General features: G+C 43.5%; 1 protein-coding gene across 3 annotated transcripts in view; it reads right to left on the bottom strand.

The window, feature by feature from the left end:
• ASZ1 (ankyrin repeat, SAM and basic leucine zipper domain containing 1) overlaps window positions 1-24,271 on the bottom strand; it is a 434,600-nt gene that overhangs the window by 68,741 nt on the left and 341,588 nt on the right. For all 3 annotated transcript variants that reach the window (XR_003858727.1, XM_029616793.1, XM_029616795.1), the window contains exon 10: window positions 7,097-7,206. Coding sequence is in view for 2 of the 3 variants with exons in the window: in XM_029616793.1 (XP_029472653.1) it covers window positions 7,097-7,206 (110 nt within the window). In the remaining variant the exon portion in view is untranslated. The remainder of the gene's footprint in view (window positions 1-7,096; window positions 7,207-24,271) is intronic.

Below are 24,271 nucleotides of genomic sequence, written 5' to 3'. Positions count from 1 at the left end.
TCTATCAGTTGTTGTGCCGCTTGTAAGAATGGAAAATGGCGGGCTGTAGGACGAAGACCTTCCAACAGGGGGTTCTGCGCGGAGGGCACCGAAGCGCTGGGACCTGTAATATCCAATTCTGCCAGACACTGAGACACCAGGTCGGAGAGATCCTCTTTAGGGAAGAACCGCCTCATGGTTCTATATGGCTCAATCCCTGGGGGAAGGTCCCCCTCGTCCGGGAGTTCGGACTCGTCCGGTGAGACCTCCTGGTCTGACTGATCCAGACTGTCCAGCGGCGGGAGGTCCCGCTCGCGATAAGGGCGTGAGGGTCCAGGAACGGGATCCGCAGGAGCCGCCACCGCAGCAGCCGCCGCAGTCACCACCGGAACCGCAGGAACCACAGGGCCTGGACGGGAAGCCGTTTGCATCTGTACGAAGGCATGAATCCCCTTAAATAGATCCACCCAGGAAATTGAAGCAGCCTCTAATCGCCGGGGTACAAGATCCCCCGGGATTCCAGATTGGTCGAGACTGCCCCCTAAATCCGGGGTAGCCCCTGGGGAACTGTCAACAAATCGTGGCTGAGACCGGTCCTGGCCAAAGGGTCACACGGCCTCCTCACATTGGGCACATAGGGAGTCTGGCTCTTCACTGCGCGTGGCCCTAAGCTGGCATGCAGAGCAGAGGCCAAGGGCTTTAATGCCTGAAGCAGGCGGCACCGTCACTGAAGACGCTGCTGCGTTCTGATCCATTGAAAAATATGCGCTGAATGCTTATTACAACAGGCGTGCAATAATAATAATAAGTGGCAGCAATGGGCGCTCAATACAACAGGCGCGCAATAATAATAATATGCGGCAGCAATGGGCGCTTAATACAACAGGCGCACAGTAATAATAACATGCAGCAGCAATATGCGCAATATGTCCTCAGCAATAGGCGGCCAAGAAAACAGCCCAAATGTATGCAATATGCACTCAGCAATATGCCGTTAGCGATACACGCACTATAGCTCTCAATAGGCTTTCAGCAATATGCAGTTAGCAATATACTCTCAATAGCATTCAATAGGCTTTCAGCAATATGCAGCTAGCAGTATACGCTCAATAGCATTCAATAAGCGCTCAGCAGTATGCGGTTTAGCAATACACTCTTAATAGCATTCAATAGGCTTTCAGCAATATGCAGTTAGCAATATACGCTCAATAGCATTCAATAGGCGTTCAGTAATATGCGGTTAGCAATATACTCGCAATAGCATTCAATAGGCTTTCAGCACTATGTGGTTAATAATATACGCTCAATAGCAGGCAATAGGCTCCCAGTAATATGCGGTAGCAATATACTCGCAATAGCATTCAATAGGCTCTCAGCACTATATGGTTAGCAATATACGCTCAATAGCATTCAATATGCTCTCAGCAACAGGCGGTGTAGCAAAACCTTTCAGAAACCGGCGGTTAGCAATACACGCTCAGTGGAAATGCTCACAACAAGAAGGCCATATTCGCACAAGGAGGAATAAACCTGCGCCGATTACCGGCGCCCTACCTGAATGAGGCCCACAAAATGGCGCCCTCCTTGGCGTGCCACGCCGCCGATCCTCTGTTCCTTCAGAGACCCGCAAAACGAGATGTACGCCTCACCTTAATCTCGGCGCCCCTCGGTTGGAACCCAGGCGATCTCCGGCTGCGGGGAGAGCGGGCAACTACCTTCACCACCACGTTTGAGGATATGCACCCGCTGCCTCGTCCACGCCGGGACCGAGGCGCCTTGTAAGCCTCACCCGAACCTCGCCCAGGGGCTGTGTCCCTGCCGCGATTCGGCCGGACCGAGGACTTCACCTCCGGGGTGATCACGGGAATCACCCCGGGCAGCTCAACTGGGGGAGTGACCTCCGGGTATCACCGCAGGAGCGCGGGGCTCGATATTTTCACAGAAAGTAGAAAGTAGAATCTAGAATTATAAGAAAAGAGAAAAAGATTAAAGTAGTCTTGGAAAGCACACTCGACTAGCGTGCAGGCACTCCAAACTGCTTTGGAGACGGAAATGACTGAGTTGCTACGCTTCCTGTGGGGATATATATACCCCCGTGCTGACGTCAGATCCGTCTCCAACTGCTAGCACGCGGATACTATCCCATTCGTTCTGAGTCCATCTGGCTACACGCCAGGAAAATATAGCTGCAATCATGTTTTCTTCCACTTATCAATGGCTGATGAGCCTCATTGTTTTATGTGAATGGGGGTGGGTGGTTGGGGGGGTCTGCCTGGTTGTATATATAGCCTTTATTATGGATGACATTATAGAACAGGAATTGTTTGTGTGCTTTTATGAGCAATTTAATAAGCTTTAGATTTCCTCTTTACAAGATCTACATTGAAATAACAGTAGCAGATGCCCTTAAAGCATGCTAGAAATTGCTAATACTGTCATGTATTTCTTTGAAAATTATATTTAGTATAATATTTACTGGTGCTATCTAATATATCTGTAAACTTTGATTCAATACTGGCAAAATAAACTAAAAGATCTTGCATTTTCAAGAATGTCAAAAACTCCAACTATTTGATTGTTTCATGTACACATATCATGCAGATCTGTTATCCACTTGTAGGGAATGTGCATTCATTTCATCTATTTCAGCGGTACGAGTGTACCTTGTGAACTTTATAATACATGAGTAAAAATGGATAGCATACGCATAACTCATTATTAGAAATACATGTTTTACTATCTGGTTTTTCGCGTGTACTATAAAGTCTGCAAGGTACATGCAGTATGAAATGAATGCACATTCCTATTATCCTGAGTGTTGTGAATCTGTGCATTAAAAATAACCAATAAGGTTCCATCTCTGAATGTGATCTGACAGTATTATTTTAATTTGGCTAATTAGTCTGTGGAACTTCACTTACATGGGGATAATAAAAAAAACAAATACTGTTGCCCTGTGTAAAACTACTCAAAAAGTAGCATAATGGCTCTAAACCTCAATTATACCATTTTTCATAAGGTAATTATTACAAGTTCTCCTGTCACCTTTATTCCAGATGTAAGATTCTCACTCATATGAGTTTGCTTACATTCAAATGTAATTATGAAATCGGCAGCTAAATCATGAAACCAGATAGCAATGCTAGCTCGATTAAAAATTTTTCAAATTTAAAGCCTGATTTACTAAGCTTTTTTTCCATAGACACAGAAAGGGGGAAAAGTCTTAGTAAATCAGGCTCTTAGTTTTTCTATGACTGAATGACTAATTTTCTTGCTTACAGAATGAGTTGGGACAAATGAGAAGTAAAACCATTATATAACAGCATATAAATATCACCTACAGTTTAATCATCAGGTTAGATTCTTGGAATATAAAATGAGTAACAGTTTCTGTTAAAAAAAACAAAACAAAACAAAAAAAAATCTCCCATGTTTTGTGTACTTCATAGCGCTGAAAACCAAAGTCTTTTTGTCATGAAAATGTCTACTTTGAATTTTATGACATTCTGAATCAGAACAGGTCCTCGAAACAACCTTTAGATGTACTGCACAAGTTACTTTACTAAAAGCTGTCAAATAATTTGCATTAAGGTTAATAGGTTATCTTTCTTTTAATTTATCTTTTCAACTATTCATAAGACTGTTTGCTGTTTTATTTCATACTCATTTGTAATCTGTCTAACCCTGAGACAGTCTGCACACTTTTAACGTATTTACTAACAGGGTCATATCTTATTACCTGTTTGGCTGATCTATTTGCTTGTTCAACCAAACAAGTGAAGTTTAATGGGTTAAAGTCCAGCTACTACATCAACATCTTGTCACAGAGAACAAAAACCATCCAGTCTTATAGGCTGATGTGAAAAGCACTAGCAGAACCTGCATGCCATTTGGTAACAAGAATTATTTATCTCCATTTGCTCACTAAAAATAAATTTGTATATTTAGATTTTCAAGATCAACACTTCCTATGTATCAATACATTTTTTTCACAAAAAAAGATTACAGCACACAATAAAGGATAAAAACATTTTTGTAAGGTTATATTTCTTTTGGTTAGAAGAGAAGGGTGCATTTTATGAACAAAATACTGTTTCTCATGCCAGTGGTACATTTCTAGCAATTTGGGGGAAAATAAAAGCAAGTCACTGCTACAAGTTTTCGCTAAACAAATCCTATTCTCAATTTAACAGGTAGCTGTAAACTTAATACATTCTTGGCATTTAGAAATTAAAGATAATATGACAAAAATACAGTATGGGTTAATGTTTTAGGATTATAGCTCTAACTCAGTGTCAGAGGTTTATAGGTTGCCCACCCCTTACTGGCTATGGGCATCTTTCTTTTTTATAATTTTTTATTTATGTGTTTACATAATGAACTCAAGAATAGACTTAAAGGGTAATACATGTGATATTGCTGCAAACAATACACTAAGAGAAACAGAAAAAGAAGGAAAAAGATAATATAAACAAATATCACATGTCTAACAAGCCCACAATTGGGATCCAAGATTTACAATATCCAGAGGAAAATCTTTATAGACAACATGATAATATGAGCGAGGAATGGATGGCATATTAAATTATAGAGGTCAAATTGCAATATTTATGGAGCTCCTAAAACAGAAACCGGAGAGGATCTAAGCTAACACCCATCTTTATTAGATAGAAAAGATATTAATTGAGAGGGTTGAAAAAACAGGTAAGAAATCCCCTGATGTTTAATCATACACTTGCATGGAAATTTTAATATAAATAATGACCCTAGCTCTAAAACCTTGGGCCGTAACAGCAAAAACTGATGTCTTCTCCTTTGCATTTGATAGATCTGGGAATATTTGAACTTTATGATTCAAAAAGTGCTCTGTACAATGAGCAAAATATTTTTTAAAGATCCATTCTCTGTCAGTTTCAAGCAGGAAAGTGACTATCAAGGTGGAAGATGTTGCCACATTATCTTCTGATGATTCTAAAACTGCAGATATATCCAACTTTGGTGATGTTTCAGAAGTTACTAATACATGCATATTGTTACTCTGAAGAGAAAACTTTTCTTTAATGGTGGAATATAGTATATCTTAGAAATTATAGGAAGAGTAGACTCTGGGATTTTGAGTATTTCCAGCAGGTATCTCCTCCACATATCTCTTGGTGGTATATGCGGAGCTTTAGGAAAATTAATACAGCGTAGATTTTTTGCTCTGATTTGATTCTCCAGATTCTCCAGTTTTGTTTGGTTTTCTTTTATTAAAGCATGCTGAGTATTGGAATTACTGTCCAAGTTAGTTTTAAAAGACTCCAACACAACTTTCTGTTCTCCTGTATCCTTTTCAACAATCTTTAACAGAGTGTCTAGGTCTTTAACAGTAGTAGTAATAGAATTAAATTGAACAGTAATATTTAAATTCAGAGTATGAACAGCTTCCCAAATTGTCTCAAAGTTGAAAGACTGAGGTCTTACCAAGTCAAAAGTTCGAGACAGTGGGGGTCCAGCTGGGCTCTCAACTGCCTGATGTATACCGGCTCCTGCAGCAACTTCCCCCGAGTTCCCAGAGATCACAATCGGGACTGAGACGCCTTCCCTCAGCGCTATGGGCTGTGGAGGAGATTCAATGAAGGCACCATTCTCCAACGCCTCCATATCTCGACGTGGCTGCTGGGTATGTCTCTCAGCGGGGCTAATGGGTGGAGTCCTCTGTTCCAGGGATAATGATGTTACCAACTCAAGGACAGGTTTGGTCTCCTCTTCCCCACGATCCCTGGCCAGCGAAGAAGCTCCCGTTCTGAATGCTGTCCGAACGTGAGCGTCCATAGGACCCACTGGCAGAATAAGAGAGAGCATCCGAAACCAACCGGTCTCTCACCCTTCTCTTGCGGGCAGAATGAGGCATTCGTAGGCAAATTAAAAATTGGAAAGAGACGCTACTGCTTGCCTCATTACAGCGCCATCTTGAATCAGAGACTTCAGAATTCTAAAGGTCTCTGAGCCAATAACTCATGGGCATCTTTCTATGCCAAGTGCAAATAGATTTATTCCCATTAGAATAATTCTAGAAGGACCCACATCAAACAATATATTTTAAGACAATACCAGATGGTATTTATTTTATCATTATAATAATGTTTATAGAATTCCTACCACAGATGGTCATAATGCAGAGCAGCAGTATAATTAATAGAAAAATGTACTCTCAGTTCATGTGTCTCATAGGATTTTGGGCAGAAAATAAGCTTACCTCATCTTTTCAGTTTATACATATTACTACTGTACCACTCTTTCTCTGGGGTCCTATTCAATGTGCAATTAAGTAATATCCACCCATCAACTTTGTTATGTCTGGACTATGGATTATTTAGATGAACTATATAACCTGCAACCCCTATTTCTGATGAGTTACAGATTACTAAACAGAGCCTTAAGCATTACCAGGCATATTAATAAAGAGTTAAGCAAACAAGAATCTCCAAGGGAAAGATTTCAAGGTGGAGGCAGTATAATTTCATGACAGAGCTAACAAACTGATAAAAGTTACGTTTCCATAGGAAACAACTTCTGGTAGCAGTCTGCATCATATTATTCCTGTTATTGTAAAGTATTTTGGCAAGTCTTCAAGTACTGTGGAACTGTATAATACAGTATAATATAGAGGGAAGTGCTCTAGTAGTTAGAGCAGTGCCCTAAGTTGGCCCTTCTGGGACTTGTGAGTCAAAATGATTTGCAATGTTAGTAAGAACAGAATTTTATCTCCCTTTTTCTCAGTTTACTCAACTGTAATTGAGATATATTGTTCCTTCGCTCTTGTTTTTTTCTCGGAAGCTATTACGCAAATGATGGAACGCAAACTGGTTTGGTAGATATACTTTCAGCCCAGTGGTTGTGCATTTATATTTCTAAGCTCATTAGAATTTTTTTTTTTAATAAAAGATCTTATTTAACTGCAAATTAATGCACACTAACATAAGTTAATACATTGGGAGTTACCTGCCACCCTATTTTAATAATCTGAGGCAACAGGCAAACAATACATATCCTCTTGTAGCCACAATGGATTATATATAAAGATGAGTCAAAGTACACAAGTTTAAAATATTTAAATGTAAATCTTAACTTTTACCTGGCTTCTGAGTTAATCAATTCAGATAACTCCTCAAATGTTCCCTTCTCCACTTGCATCTCTTTAGCAGCATCTAGAATTTTCTTTTGATCTTTACATTTAATACCAATCTAAATAAAAAATAATTAACTATTTAGTACATATTCACACATTTTCTTCACCAGAAGAGATAATACAAAAGCAAGTTGCATAAGTCCATCTTAACTACTGTGTAAATTAACTTACCACAAACATACTGGATGTTTCCAAAGCTCTTAGTGGGTGGATAGGTAAGGTCTCTGCTTAAAGGCTAGGATGACCCAGGTTCAGAATTATCCAATGCATTTAAACTATAAAAAGGGAGATAGAGAGTGGTGGATGCCTGGAATGCCCTCCTAAAAGAGGTGGTGAGGACGAAAACAGTAAATGAGTTCATAAGGGCATGGGATAAACACTGTAGATCCCTAAAGACTAGATGTTGGAAATTAAGAAAAGGGTGCATGGGGGTAATCTGCAAGGAGCGGAAGTTGCTAACCTTAACAGAAGGCATTGGGATTGCTTCCCTAATAGTAGGCATGGGAGTGTCCTGCACAGAGCAGCAGTTATTACCCTTAACAGAAGGCTTGGGCTAACTTGCATAGTGTGGCGGTTACAATTATAAGCAGCTTGCAGGGCAGACTGGATGAACCATTTGGTCTTTATTTGCATCATTATGTTACTATGAAAGAGTGGCTGAGTAGTTAGAACAATGGGCTGAGAACTAGGGTTCAAATGCCACTTCCTCCACGTGACCTTAGGCAAGTGATTATTTTCCAGTGCCTTATATACCCACTTAGACTAAAAGCTCTTTGGGGAAGAGACTTATTTTGCCTGAATACTACCACCACTGTAAGCCACCTTGAGCATTATTTAGAAAAGTGGGCTAAAAAATCCAAATATAATTTTAAATTTTCTTTATAGCAGTAGTAAATGTGCACAAAAAAACATAAGATAATAAGTGTATCCTCCCAGCTCAATTAAACAGTTAGCTTTCTAAAATGTAAGAATTTTGCCTGTGCAAAATTAATTTTTTTAAATAAAAGATATGCAAATGCCACATAACTCCAAACTATTTCATATGAGCCTCATGTTCACAAATACTAGACTGTACATAAGAATTAAAACAATTGAGAAGAACAGAGACAAACATAATAGCAATATAAATGAACAAAAACAAACATCCAAAAACAGTACAAGCCAAATACAAACTTTTCTTAGGCACCATCCTCCATATAAAGCACAGTTGCTTACCTGTAACAGGTGTTCTCCTAGGACAGCAGGATATTAATCCTCACAAATGGGTGACATCATCAGATGGAGCCCGGCATGGAAAACTTTTGTCAAAGTTTCTAGAATGCCACTATCCGCATGGCCAGGCGGGGTCCCTCTTCAGTCTCATATCTTAGCAAAAGAGAGCGAAAAATAAACTAAAATGACGGAGAACCCAACCACGGGATGGCGGGCAGGTTTCTTGAGGACTATCATTTTGCTGTCCTAGGAGAACACCTGTTACAAGAAAGCAACTCTACTTTCTCCTAGGACAAGCAGGATGTTAGTCCTCACAGATGGGTGAATACCAAGCTACAGGCTGCCCTTGGCAATACAGGACTAACAGCACTTAACTACGCGTCAACAGGCACAACGGAAGTGCTGTGGGTGACAATGGGAGGCAGCACGAACCAGGTACTGGGCCTTAGGCAGGGAGAGTTGGGTTCTTATGCTTGGAACAGATTACGAAGGACAGACTGGCCAAAGGTACTGTCATGTCGACCATCCTTGTCCAAACAGTAATGGGTGGCGAATGTGTGTAAGGAGCTCCACATTGCAGTCTTGCAGATCTCAGCGCTGGGAACCACTCGAAAGTGCACTACCGACGCTGCCATGGCCCTGAGTGCGCTTTGACACAGCCTCCAAGCTGAAGGCCTGCCTGCTCGTAGCAGAAGGATATATAGTCCGCCAACAAGCTGGACAGGGTCTGCTTGCCCACTGCAATGCCAAGACTGTTCTTATCAAAGGAGACAAAGATTTGCATGGACTGCCTGTGGGCTGTTGTGCACTCAAGATAAAAGGCAAGAGCACGCTTGCAGTCCAGGCTGTGCAGAGCCCATTCGCCCTGGTGAGAATGGGGCCTCAGAAAGGAGGAGGGAAAAACTATGGACTGATTGAGATGGAAATCAGTCACCACCTTAGGCAGGAGCTTAGGGTGAGTGCGTAGAACCACCCTGTCATGAAAATCTTCGTATTGGGCGGATATGTCACTAATGCCTGAAGCTCACTGATCCTGCGAGTGCAGGTGACCGAAACCAGGAAAATGACTTTCCAGGTGAGATGTTTAAGCTCGCAGGAGTGCATAGAAGTCTCAGGACACAACAGGAGGACACAGAGGGGGCTTTAGTTGCAACAGGCCCCTCATGAAGTGGCCCACCAAGTGCTGCACATAAATGGGTGTACTACGTATCCCCTGGTGATAAGTGCTGATAGCACTCAGGTGAACTCTGATCAAGGTGGTCTGTAGCCCAGACTCCGAGAGGGACTACAAATAGTTCAATAGTCACGGAGTGGGACACGAGAAAGGGTCTAGGTCTTTCGCCTCACACCAGATGGAGAACTCCTCCATTTCAACCGGTAAGACTTCCTGGTGGAAGGCTTTCGGGAAGCCATCAGTATCCGAGACAGTATCAGAGAGATTGAGGGACTGCAAGACTACCTTTTCAACATCCAGGCAGTGAGGGCCAGTGACTGAGGGTTCAAATGGCATAATCTGCCCTGATCCTGCGTGATCAGGTCGGGGAAGGTACCCAGACGTATGGGCTTCTGGATCATTAAGTCACGCAGGATTGGGAACCAGACTGTCGTGGCCAGTATGGGGCAACCAGAACCATGGTGCCCCTATCCTGCTGGAGTTTCACAAGTCTCTTCCCCACTAGCGGGAGTAGAGAATATGCATAAAGTAAGCTCTTGCCCCAAAACTGGGCAAAGGCAACCGAGGCTGGTTCCCCGTCCTCCCTGTACAGGGAGCAGTAATGGATTACTTTGTAATTTTGGGGGGAGGCAAAGAGCTCCACGACTGGAATGCCCTCAGGCGTAAGATTCTGTCTAAAACTGCTGGGTTGAGCGACCACTCGTGGGGGTGGAATGTTCGACTCAGGTGGTCCGCCATCACATTCTCCGTCCCTGAAAGGTAATTTGCTCGCAAGAGCATGTTCTTGGACAGGGTCCAGGCCCAAATCTGTACCGCCTCCTGGCAAAGCAGGAAGGAGCCTGTGCCTCCCTGCTTGTATTTGTAACACATTGCGACTTGGTTGTCGGGCTGGATCAAAACCACTGTGTGGGCTAGGCGATCCTGGACCACCTAGAGGGCGTACCAGATCGCTCGCAGTTCCAGGAAATTTATTTGACAACTCGCCTCCTGTTCCGACCACACGCCTTGCTTGTGGATACTGCCCACATGTGCTCCCCACCACCTGGGGGAATGGTGCTTGGAAGGGGAGGCCCTTCTCCAAGGTGGCCAGTCCCTCCCACCAGGCGAGGGAGTCTTGAAGGGGCAAGGTGACTTGTACTGGCACAGAGAGGTCTTGGGTGGCTTGAAGCCACTGAGAGCGAAGTGTCCACTGCGCCACCTGCATGGCTAGCCAGTCTAGCGGAGTGACATGAGCAGACGCCACCATGTGGCCCAACAAGCAGAGCAGTACACGGGCAGTGACTGTCTGACGCCATCTGATGGAGTGTGCCAGTGACGCCACGGTCTGAGCGCGGTCCCTGGGGAGGAAGGCTCTGGCCGGGGTTGTGTCCAAGAGAGCCCCAATGAATGCTAGCTGCTTGGATGGGCACAGATGAAATTCGGGGAAATTGATTATGAACCCCAGTGGCTGTAGAACCTTGGCAGTCAAGCGGAGGGAGCATAAAGCACCCCTCTGTGTGGTGCTCCTGATGAGCCAGTCATCCAGATAAGGGAACACATGCACCCCACTGCGGTGCAGGTGTGCCCCTACCACTGCCAGATATTTTGTAAAGACCCACGGGGCTGAGGCAGGGCTGAATAGAAGAACCCAGTAATGAAAATATCTGTGGCCCACTACAAAGAGGAGATACTTCCTGTGAGGCAGGAATATCGTTATGTGGGCATAAGTGTCCTTCAGATTGAGAGAGCAGAGCCAATCTCATTTTTGAAAGAGAGGAATCAGGGTGCTCAAGGAGACCATTTTGAAACATTCTCGCTGCAAGAACCTGTTTAAAGCTCTGAGGTCGAGAATGGGCCGAAGGCCGCCTGGTTTCTTTGGTATCAGAAAGTATCTCGAGTAGAACCCCTGGCCCTGTTGAGAGTGGGCACAGAGGTTCTACTGCTCCGGCCTTTAACAAGGCCGAGAGTTCCAACTCTAGTTTCCTGATGCCTCAACAGGTCCCACAATGGCAGAGAATCCACCGGAACTGTCCTGAAATTCAGGTGGTAACCGTGTTGTATGATGACCAGAACCCAGCGGTTGGTGGTAATAGGGGGCCAGCGGTCTGTGAACAGACATAGCCGGCCCCCAACCGGTGGATAGGGGTCCGTGGGCACCGCAAGTTGGCATCCACACTCTTGCCATCAGTCAAAAGCCCGCAGCTGAACTGGGCTGCTTGGGGCCTGGGAGCACGCTATTGGTGAGGCTGGCCCCTGGGCGTTCAGTGTGGTGCCCTGGCGCAGGAAGCCGGAGGGTAGTATCTCCTCTGGCGATAGAAGGACTTGTGAGGTCCGTGATGCAGAGACTCGTGCAGGGAGGTCAATGGGTCCGAGGTACTGGCTGAAAGCTGCTGCAAGGCCTCATGATGGTCCTTGAGCTGAGCAACCGCGTCTCTGACCTTGTCCCTGAAGAGATTTTCTCCGGTGCAGGGCAAGTCTGCCAGCCTTTCCTGGACCTCTGGCCGAAGGCCTGAAGCCAAGCCATGCACTAATGCCCACAGCCAATACCCTGTCTGCCGACTCAAAGACATAAGTTGATCTCACCTCATCTTCCCGGTCTCAAGGCCCTTTTGTACTATTGCCTCCAGCACATCCTACAATGTTGTTGAGGCAGGTGCTGTGCCAACTCAGAAACATAGAAACATAGAAATGACGGCAGAAGAAGACCAAACGGCCCATCCAGTCTGCCCAGCAAGCTTCACACACTTTTTTCTCTCATACTTATCTGTTTCTCTTAGCTCTTGGTTCTATTTCCCTTCCACCCCCACCATTAATGTAGAAAGCAGTGATGGAGCTGCATCCAAGTGAATATCTAGCTGATAAGTTAGGGGTAGTAGGGGTAGTAACCGCCGCAATAAGCAAGCTACACCCATGCTTATTTGTTTTACCCAGACTATGTTATACAGCCCTTATTGGTTGTTTTTTCTTCTCCCCTGCTGTTGAAGCAGGGAGCTATGCTGGATATGCTTGAAGTATCAGTTTATTCTTCTCCCATGCTGTTGAAGCAGAGAGCCATGCTGGATATGCATCGAAAGTGAAGTATCAGGCACATTTGGTTTGGGGTAGTAACCGCCGTAACAAGCCAGCTACTCCCCGCTTTGTGAGTGCGAACCCTTTTTTCTTCTCCCCTGCCGTTGAAGCAGAGAGCTCTGCTGGATGTGTGTAGTATCAGTTTTTTCTTCTCCCCTGCCGTTGAAGCAGAGAACTATGCTGTATTTGCATAGAAATTGAAGTAACAGGCTTATTTGGTTTGGGGTAGTAACCGCCGTAACAAGCCAGCTACTCCCCCCTTTGTGAGTGCAGATCCTTTATTCCACATTTCCTCTTGCTGTTGAAGCTAGAATGATGTTGGAGTCACAGTAAGCATGTGTACGTTTATTGAATAAGGGTATTGTCTCCAGGCATTAGCCATCATTCTGGCGAGTCACCCACTCTTCATTGGCGGCCTCTTGACTTTATGGATCCACAGTGTTTATCCCACGCCCCTTTGAAGTCCTTCACAGTTCTGGTCTCCACCACATCCTCCGGAAGGGCATTCCAGGCATTCACCACCCTTTCCGTGAAGAAATACTTCCTAACATTGGTTCTGAATCTTCCTCCCTGGAGCTTCAAATCGTGACCCCTGGTTCTGCTGATTTTTTTCCTACGGAAAAGGTTTGTCGTTGTCTTTGGATCATTAAAACCTTTCAAGTATCTGAAAGTCTGCATCATATCGCCTCTGCTCCTCCTTTCCTCCAGGGTGTACATATTTAGATTCTTCAATCTCTCCTCGTACGTCATCCGATGAAGATCCTCCACCTTCCTGGTCGCCCTTCTCTGTACCGCTTCCATCTTGTCTTTGTCTTTTTGTAGATACGGTCTCCAGTACTGAACACAGTACTCCAGGTGAGGCCTGTTTCCACAAGTTCTTGCTCTATTGAGCCATGTACAACTGGTAGAAGGCGATACGGGCAATCAGCATCGAACCTTGGAAGACCCTCCTACCAAGGGCATCCAGGTCCCTATGCTCTCGGCCTAGAGGGGCAGAGGAGGGGCCCTATGCATCTCAGCCTGGAGGGGCAGAGATGGGTACAAGATCTCTTGCCCTTTTTTTTAAGGCAGACTCCACAACCACAGATTGGTGGCGGAGCTGACATTTTTGAAAGCCAAGTGCCTGTTGGACCAGATAAAAGGCATCTGTCTTCCGGTTGACCAGCAGGAGAGAGCCTGGGTGTTCCCACATCCGGTATAGAAGTTCTAAAAGAATTTCATGGATTGGGACAGCTACTACCTCCTTCGGGTCATCCACAAACTGGAGAACTTCCAGCATTTTGTGGTGGGCATCCACCTCTGTGAGGAGTTGGAAGGGAATGGCTTCTGCCATAGCCCATGAAGAAGAGGTGTTCTGGGGGAAAGCGATGTCTCTCATCCAGCGGAGAGGGCTCGGAAGGCAAGTCGCCAGAGACATCAAAAGAGGATGCTGACGAATCATCATCCCAGGGATTGTATGGCACATCCTCCTCACTAACGTCCACAGGAGGACGGCGAGGGAGACCAGCACGCATGCCCAGCTATAGCGGCATCAAGGGTTGTCTCGGCAACCTTGGTGCCAGGGGCCTCAAGGGCATCAATGATGCTGGAGGCACTGAGGGCCCTGGGACTACTGATGGCCCGGGAATGGGCTCGGGAAGTGCAGGCACCTTTGAAGGCCTCAGAAGCGGATGCACATCTTCCTCCTCTGAGAAGACAATAATCGGTATCACTCAGGAGAGGGACCTCGGTGGCCAACGGGAAACAGAAGGAGCCTTGGGCATCGACTGCGTCGGTAGAACGCCCAAACAGAACGTTGAGATGCTCCAGCAGGGGACTAATGGTGCAGGCATTTGGGGGGGGGGTTCAATGCTCCGGGGGGCTCAGAGCACCGTCTGTTGCACCTTGCAGTCCAACTCCTACTGAAAGACTGGTGATGAGAACGCAGATGATGGAGGAGGAGTACGAGGCGTCACCAGAACCTCCACAGGGGGCAGAGGAGGCTCGGTGCCTGGCACCACATTCGGTGGGGAATGCCTGGGACTCCTGGGATTGGAAGAGGATGGGGTCTCTTCGCCATGGGGTCATTTCGGAGGAAGCTTGGCATGGGCCGGTACCCCTCCGGACTCGGCACCAGCACAGTGGGACGATGACTGCTGGTGCCAATGTCTGTTTCCCTTGGTGCTCGGCCTGGCTGCCTTGGTGCTGGAGAAGGACCAACAATCCAAATGCTTTGGAACAGTCAGATGATGGAGAGGGCCGGTCCCCTGAGCCCTTCTCTTTACAAGGAGGGCCCTGACAAGATGTAGAAGGCGACACCGAGTCGGAGGGGTCTCCACGACCCCTCGGTGTCAAAATCCCTGATGCCGGAGTCGATGGAGCCGACGTTTTGGCGCCAAAAAGCTGCTCCATCATGTCCAGCCGGAAAAGACGTCTCTTGGGGGTCATCTGAGCACAGTTGGGGCACCCATAGACGTCGTGGGAAATCCCAAGGCAGAGGACACAGACCTGGTGTGGATTCATGAGAGACATGGTCTGTGGCACAGGGGGCACTTACGAAAACCAGAAGACGCCATGAAAATAAACCAGCGAGCGTCGACACCGGGAGGTGACATGCTCGGGAATCGACCACAAAGAACGAGAGAAACATCTATCGAGACGCCAAGAGAACAGACAGTGAAGAGGGACTCTGCTCGGAGGAAAAAAAAAAAAGAGGCAAAATCCTTGATAAAAAAGAAGTTTTTGAAAATTCTGGAGAGAGATCCGAGAACTGCGAGGTGACTTCTTCGCAGAAAAAAATGAAGTTGAAGAGGGATCCCATGTGGCCGTGTGGATAGTGGCATGCTGGGCATGCTCAGTGTGCCAGTCAAAGTTCCTAGAAACTTTGTCAAAGGTTTTCCATGCCGGGCTCCATCTGATGATGTCACCCATCTTTGAGGACTAAGAACATAAGAAATTGCCATGCTGGGTAAGACCAAGGGTCCATCAAACCCAGCATCCTGTTTCCAACAGGCCAAACCAGGCCACAAGAACCTGGCAATTACCCAAACACTAAGAAGATTTCATGCTACTGATGCAATTAATAGCAGTGGCTATTTCCTAAGTAAACTTGATTAATAGCAGTTAATGGACTTCTCCTCCAAGACCTTATCCAAACCTTTTTTTGAACCCAGCTACTCTAACTGCATTAACCACATCCTCTGGCAACAAATTCCAGAGCTTTATTGTGCGCTGAGTGAAAAAGAATTTTCTCCGATTAGTCTTAAATGTGCTACTTGCTAACTTCATGGAATGCCCCCTAGTCCTTCTATTATTCGAAAGGGTAAATAACCGATTCACACCTACTCGTTCAAGACCTCTCATGATCTTAAAGACCTCTATCATATCCCCCCATAGCTTTCTTTTCTCCAAGCTGAACAGCCCTAACCTCTTCAGCCTTTCCTCATAGGGGAGCTGTTCCATCCCCTTTATCATTTTGGTTGCTTCTCTCTGTATCTTCTCTATCGCAACTATATCTTTTTTGAGATGCGGCGACCAGAATTATACACAGAATTCAAGGTGCGGTCTCACCATAGAGCGATATAGAGACATTATGAAATTTTCTGTTTTATTAATCATTTCCTTCGTAATAATTCCTAACATTGTTTGCTTTTTTGACTGTTGCAGCACACTGAGCCGACGATTTTAAAGTATTATCCACTATGATGCCTAGATATTTTTACTGGGTGGTAGCTCCTATGGGCAGATTTTAAAAGGTGCGCAACCCAGTGCGCACAAATGTACACCCGATTTTATAACATGAGTGCACAGCCATGCACGTGCTATAAAATCAGGGGTTGGCGCACGCACAAGGGGGTGCACACACTAGTGCACCTTGTGGGCGCCGAGCCCTCGGTGGAGACTAGCTGGCTTTCCCCGCCCCCCGCCCCCCACCGCCCCCAAACCCACACACCTTCCCCTACCTGTCCCACCCCCCAGCCTGAAACCCCCCCCCCCCATACCTTTATCTTACAAGTTCCACCTGCCAGAGGCCGGCGTAACTTGTGCACACCGGCCAACTGCTGGCGCGTGATCCCCCGGCCCAGCAGAGGCCTCTGACCGCGCCCCCACCCCATCCATTTTTTTCATGTCCCGGGGCTTTATGCGCGCCACCGGGCCTTTTGAACATAGGCCTGTCGCGCTTAAATCCTCCTGGATTTACGCGCGTAACCCTTTGAAAATCTGCCCCCTAATATGGAACCTAATATCGTGTAACTACAGCAAGGGTTATTTTTCCCTATATGCAACACCTTGCACTTGACTACATTAAATTTCATCTGCCATTTGGATGCCCAATCTTCCAGTCTTGCAAGGTCCTCCTGTAATGTATCACAATCCGCTTGTGATTTAACTACTCTGAATAATTTTATATCATCCACAAATTTGATAACCTTACTCGTCGTATTCCTTGACTACCATCCTGCTTGTCCTAGGAGAAAAAGAGAACCAGCCAAATCAAGATACAGTTTGCACATTGTAAGATACGTACTGCTTCCATCCTTCTGACAAGACCTGGCCTATCTTAAAACTTGCCAAACGTTGAACTAAATAGCTTAAATTGGACATAAACTTGGGTATAATGTTCTCTGATAAACTGAGTACAAACTTATCTATCTTTCCTTGAACACAGACCTACTAGGATGAAATAGGAGTGACATGAATATGTGACTTATTGAACAGAGTGCTTAAAATATAATTGCTTGTGCCATCAGATGCATATTGCCAAGTGAGGCAGTATTCGGAAGACCTCCCAAAGAATATTTGCCTGCACAATCTAAGAATACACAGCATGATACTAGTTTTGGTGCAGCAGTATTACAAATATCTCATTTAAACAGAAATTTGCAAATTTTAAACCTCAGAGAAAACACTAATTTAGGATACATATTAAACACATGTACAGATCCTGACAAGGTTAATACATTCCCAAAACAAAGAATGAAAAGATTTTATATTTCATACTGCAATTTTAACCATTTGCATGTCAAACTATGATGTGCATGAATACTGTAGGATATATGTATTAACATTTTCTTTCAATAGTGAATATTTTTAAAATGTTCAATATTTAAACTAAAATAGTGAAGCAATCAAGTAATATATTTAAAAAGCAAACCTTAACCATGAACCTCAACTCCAACAACTGCATTTTCTCCTTTACTCAATTTTTAACTTCAGAACTCCAGTATACACTAGCAAATAGTGAGGAGTCACACCATGCTAACAGGAATGCTTATCTTCTTCTGAGTGTGCTCTAGAATTCATATTTCTTGCAACCCTATGCATATATTTAGCCAGATGAAAAGGAGCAATTTTCAGATAAGCCAAGCTTATGATTTTGCAAATTTTCCTCTTAAAGGGTAGTTTGCATAGAAAAAACATCCAGTCTCAGTTCGCCATCTGCCAATGAACACCAAAATTAGATTTAGTAAAAAAGTTTCCTATATCTACTTGACCTGGTTCACTTTACTGTCATTTAAGGAGCACCACATTAACAAGCCATAGAATAACAGACTTGAAAGGTTTCATGCTGTGTAGAAAATGTTTATACAAAATAAAAAATAACCATAGAAGTGCAGCATTTTGTTTTTAAGGATGTGCTGTCCCTAAAAAATGGGTGTGGATACACAAAGTTTTCCTTATCTGAGAAAATTTACAGGAGGAAAGCTACCGGTAAGTATGCTAGTATGTATGACCAATACTGGAGTCTGTCCCAAACTTTGATACAGATTAAGTTTAATATAAAACAGGCCTCAAATATGTAAACACAAAGAAATTGAACAGATATGAAACTATGATTATATATATATATATATATATATATATAAAAATACTCAAGCCATTGGTAATAAAAAATGTTATCCTGAATGACACTATAGTAATATGAAAATTCCATAGGTTTCTTCACTTTATACTTAGGATTCTGCTATTGTTCTGAACCCTGTCTAACTGGACTCAGCGTTCTCAAGGCTCTCATAATTATGTAGGACTCCTCAAACATGACAGAGGCTTCAATTATGAGCAAGTACATTGCAAGAGCTTTTATTAACTTAAATTCAGCTTCTCATTATACCATTATACTCCAACTGGAGTTCATCTGAGCTAGTCATTATACTTGGATTTGTTAATTGATTAGCTCTTTTGGTCATCGCCTTCCTGTGGGAGATGCTCTCCTGACCCATTGGCAGGTCCAATGTTCCTTAACTTTTGAAGAGGCAGTGTTAACTTTGTAGATTAAAAGTGGTGAGAGGGGAATCGGGTGAAAACCCTTTTGTGTGTTTTACCTGTTACTGCCGCCTGAACCGGGGGATCGTGGAGTTCTTTTCGAGCCCCGGACAGGTGGAGTTAATTTGCCCGACTACCCCGAACCGGAACTGGAGGCGGGACTATAAGAACTGTGCCGACGGCGTTGCCTGATTGAGAGGGGAATCGGGTGAAAACCCTTTTGTGTGCTTTACCTGCTACTGCCGCCTGAACCGGGGGTTCGTGGAGTTCTTTTCGAGCCCCGGACAGGTGGAGTTAATTTGCCCGGCTACCCCGAACCGGAATCGGAGGCGGGACTATAAGAACTGTGCCGATGGCGGCGCGCAGTCGACGCCAGGCACGCAGCTATGTACGGCTTAGCCTAGCTTTGCCTGATTTGCCTGAAAACTCCAGAACTGTAAGTTGAAAATTACATTGAATAATTTGCAAAGGTTGTACACCCATATCCCTCCCCACGAGATCCGTTCTTAAAGAGTATGTTAGTACAAAATCCAAACTGCATTCCGAAGTGTCCAGGTCTTTATTCAATTTATATTATGCCTCACACAAAGAGAAAGGCAAGATTGCGCCTTGTCTCTAATATTTCTTCAATACCAGGACAAAGATCGGTAGCGGATTGGCTGGAAACCTCTCAATTGATCCCCGAGGTACAGGCCGCTGTGCGGGATGATTTAGAGCCAAATCTCCCACACCTGGCCCCTGAAATATCCTTAAGTCCCGGGGCACCTGAAGTACCATCTCCTCCTGGCAATAAGGTGATTTTTCCCTTAGTTGAGCCAGAGGAAAACCAGAAGGAAGAAACTAGATCTGGAAATACATTAAGTCTGCAAGAAGAAGAAATGAAAAGGAGTAATAATTTGGAAGATTCTCCTCGTGTGGAAGAAGATCTGGAGATAAGTGGAGAAGGAGGATCTCAAACAGAACCTAGAGACTCTAGTACACCTAAGATGTCTAATAAAAAGTTTATGGATTTAACAGAGTTAGTTAAAGTGAAAGCAATGAAACCTAATACAGTGACATTAGATTCTCTTTGGAATTATATGGTAAAGATTGACTCCCTTATTGTAAATCTGACAGGTGAAGTAAGACAAACAAATGTATCTCTGAAGGAAAATAGTAAAAAGATTCAAGAACATCAAGAAAAACTAGGTAATATAGAGAACCGGTTAAAGCAAGCTGAGAGTATTCAGGAGTCTCAGATGAAAAATGAAGTAATATATCAAAGGAAAATAGAATCTTTGGAAAACACTGTGAGGGCATTAAATTTAAGAATTACAAATTTTCCTATTTCAGATTATATAACACCAATTGACTTGTTTAAATCATATGTCATTAAAATTCTCAATATGCCGGAACAAGCTACACCAGTAGTAGTTAGAGCTTTCTATACTGGGGTAAAGAAAAATAAAGAGCAGAGAGAAAAAGTCAGTAATGAGAGAGAACAAAAAGTAGAATCATCTTTAAACATATCAGACTTACTACAGAAGTCTCAAGATGAATTAGATATTAAAGAAAGATGTACTTTATTAGTGCAATTTGCTTTTATAACGGATAAGGATAATGTTTTAAAATTATTCTTTCGGAATAGATCTAAAATCTTTTACGGACAGAAAGTTTGGGTCTTCCCTGACTTGGAAAAAAACACACAATTACGCAGAAAAAAGTTCTTGGGTTTCAAAAAAGAGGTAGAAGTAAAAGGAGGTTTCTTTCTTCTAAAGTATCCTTGCAGGTGTGTAATTAAATTTGGGGGAAAGGATTATTCCTTTTTAGACCCAGAACAGTTAAAAATCCTTCTTGGAAAATAGGAACAGGTGATTAAAGAAAATAGAGTTCCATGTACTTGAATAATTATATTTATTTCCTGGTAGGAGGCTCCTTTTCCTTTCTTTAATGTTACTGATCTCAAAACTTTTCCTATAGTTAGAAGAGTTATTTACCCAAAATAATTTTTTGGATTTTGATTGCTTTGTTTTGATTTCATTTGGATGTAAAGACTTGTATTGCGATTTGATAAGATATTTTATAAAATTCTTGTATTGGATCTGAAAATTTATAAATAAAAAAAAAAAAGTGGTTCTCAGTGTTTTTTCTGTCCGGTCACACCTGACATGTTTTTCACATGCATGAGACATTGAACATATGACCATCATGGGGCTACATGTAAACATACATTCTGCATCCACAGGAACTCTCCTCCGACACCCACCAATGGGTACAGAGCAGAACTAGGGCATTACCCATACAACTCACCATACAAAAAAAAGATATTCTGGTGCTGGTGTCTTCTCAGTAACAACAAAACAAACTCCATCTACTTCCAGGTGCAATAGCCCTTCTTATGAAAAGACAATAGTTTATCAGCAATGATTATCCCAATAATCATTATCCCATTTTCTTTTCTTTTTCTTTCATCCTTTTTCCCTCTGATCTATGAAGTGTAGTGGCATACACATGCCACCTCAGATCTATTATTATTCCTGCCCATCTTCTTCTCTCAGTTCCAGCCTCCCATGTTTTATTGTAACTTTTTTGCTCCTCACCATTTGTTAATTGTTAAAGTTATCTCACCCCTGGTTACCTGTAAACCAGCATGATGTGATTGTATCATGAATGCCGGTATATAAAAGCTCTAAATAAATAAATAAATAAAGAAAGAAAACACAACAAATATGACTGATACAAATGCCAGTAAAATACCTCATCTTGGTCACACACACAGAATTGACCTTCACCAAGTACAGAAAAACCACAAATTACAAATATGGAGACAGAAACTGGAATGGAAACCCAAATTAGTCACTCTGCATGCAGTGCAAAACTGGAGAAATGGAAACAGAAATATAGCACCTAACATAATCCCAAGATCTACAATAATGCACACAATTTTATCTGTACAAAGATGCACCGCATTATGGGACACACTTAAACAGTAACAACCCTATCTATGAAAAGGCAATATTACAAATATTAAACTAGGCCCTAAACACTAAGAAACCTTTTATTAGGAAAACAGAACAAGCTAAGCTGCTATAGATCTCCACACAGAAATAATTGTAAAACTATACTAATAAATGTTTCAAATCAGCAGAACTAACATCCAACAATTAAAAACTCATAAAAATTAAAAATTTTCCAAATACCAATAAAATATTTCAAAACAGCATAATAACCAATAATTAAAATGGCAGTCAATCAAGAAAAATAAAGTAAAAAAGCCACCATTACTTATCCTCCCTCCAGCAACTCTCCTACTCCTTTCCCTTGCAGGCCATTAGCACATACCAGAATCAGCAGTAGCTGCTGAAAGTCTGAACTCACAGTTTTCTTCCTTGGACCTCCCCAACCAGTCTCTGTCTCTCACACACCAGTCACCTCCTGACCAGTCTCTTTCTCTCTCACCAGTCTCAACCAAAATGATAAAGGGGATAGAACAGCTCCCCTATGAGGAAAGGCTGAAGAGGTTAGGGCTGTTCAGCTTGGAGAAGAGATGGCTGAGGGGGGATATGATAGAGGTCTTTAAGATCATGAGAGGTCTTGAACGAGTAGATGTGACTCGGTTATTTACACTTTCGAATAATAGAAGGACTAGGGGGCATTCCATGAAGTTAGCAAGTAACACATTTAAGACTAATCGGAGAAAATTGTTTTTCACTCAATGCACAATAAAGCTCTGGAATTTGTTGCCAGAGGATGTGGTTAGTGCAGTTAGTGTAGCTGGTTTCAAAAAAAGTCCATTAATGGCTATTAATCAATTTTACTTAGGGAATAGCCACTGCTATTAATTGCATCAGTAGCATGGGTTCTTCTTAGTGTTTGGGTAATTGCCAGGTTCTTGTGGCCTGGTTTTGGCCTCTGTTGGAAACAGGATGCTGGGCTTGATGGACCCTTGGTCTGACCCAGCATGGCAATTTCTTATGTTCTTATGTTCCTCTCTGACCAATCTGCCTTTCACACATACCATTTGTCTCCCTGACCAGACTGTCGTCCTCACACATGCCAGTTACTTCCCTGATCAATCTCTCTCTCACACACATCACACCTTCCTGACTAGTCTCTCTTACATACATGCTCTCAATTAAACACATGCTCTCTCTCAATCACACACACTGTCAATCACACTTGCACAAATATGCTTGGTCTTACATACATGCTCTCCCCCCCCCCCCCCCCCTCTGGCTTGCTCTCACTCATGACCCCTCCTCCTCAGCACAAGAAGCAGCTGCAGCAGCCTCCTCCTCGCAGCCCAAAAACAAAGAATCCCATTGGCTGCAGGGGATAACACTGCTCTATCTCCTGTCACTGATCCCTGACTGTGCTTCATTTTGGTCCGGACCCGCAATGCTGCCACTACTTTATGCAATATGGACCTCGCTTCTTCCCACATGCTCCACTGTACATTACTTGTTCTTCCAGGCTGTGGGAGTGGGAAGAAGAAAGGGCCATGCCGCTAATATTGACATCTTCTATTAACACTTACTGCAGTTCCTGCCCAAGTGAAACAGCAGCAGCTTTATTGGAAGAATGTCTGCATCTTGCTGCAATGGAGAAGAGGGAGGGAAGTGCAATCGGGGCAGCGGGACAGTGAGAAGCCGCAACACATCTGCAGATGCTTGATGATACATCGGTTGAGAAGGCAGCCCCATCTAGCTGTGTGAGCTCTGATTGGCCTGACCATACACGTTTTACTTCTGACAAGGTATGAAGGTCCCTCCCCTGTTGTAAAAGCAAGAGGTGGCTAGACCTTCTCCCCAACATTTAACATTGTGTTTGGTTCACTTCAGAGGTGCACAAGGGCCCCTCCCTGCCCTAGAGCATGTGAGTGGGCCACCTTGGCCATACGTTGTCATATGTGAATTGCAACAACTTTATTGGAACTTGGCAGATAAGCAAATAGTAGGTATGACATACATGTTTACACAAAAATAAAAAAAATGGGATGTGAGAACCTTACACAGGAAATCAATATACACTCTCATATCAAAGATAATATTTAGAAGATATAAATTATCCAAATTCTAGAGGGATGAGTCTATCAAAAGATCAATTTAACTTTGGGTGAATCCATGGTTAATAAGAGTAAAATGGAAGAAAGTCACCTTTGATTCTTCATCTGAAAATTCTTCAGGAAGTGATGATTCTGAATTTAATGATCTTCCACCTATTTTAGACAGAGGTACAGCCAAGAAAAGAGGTCAAAGAAATAAATCGATGCAATGAACTTGCACAATTTTTCCGAAATGGAGAGGATTGGAGAGAAATGGAGAGGAATGGAGAGAAATGGAGAGGATTGAGACAAACACAGATCTATACCTGGCCAGTGTCTTAGATAAGGAACAATAAGAATCTGTAATCTTTCTGACAAATGACAGCTAACGAGTCTTTTCTCCTAGCCAAAGGTTTATCTT

Source organism: Rhinatrema bivittatum, chromosome 9, assembly GCF_901001135.1.
Source record: "Rhinatrema bivittatum chromosome 9, aRhiBiv1.1, whole genome shotgun sequence".
NCBI classification, from domain to species: domain Eukaryota; kingdom Metazoa; phylum Chordata; class Amphibia; order Gymnophiona; family Rhinatrematidae; genus Rhinatrema; species Rhinatrema bivittatum.
This window is presented reverse-complemented; position numbering and strand designations above follow the sequence as displayed.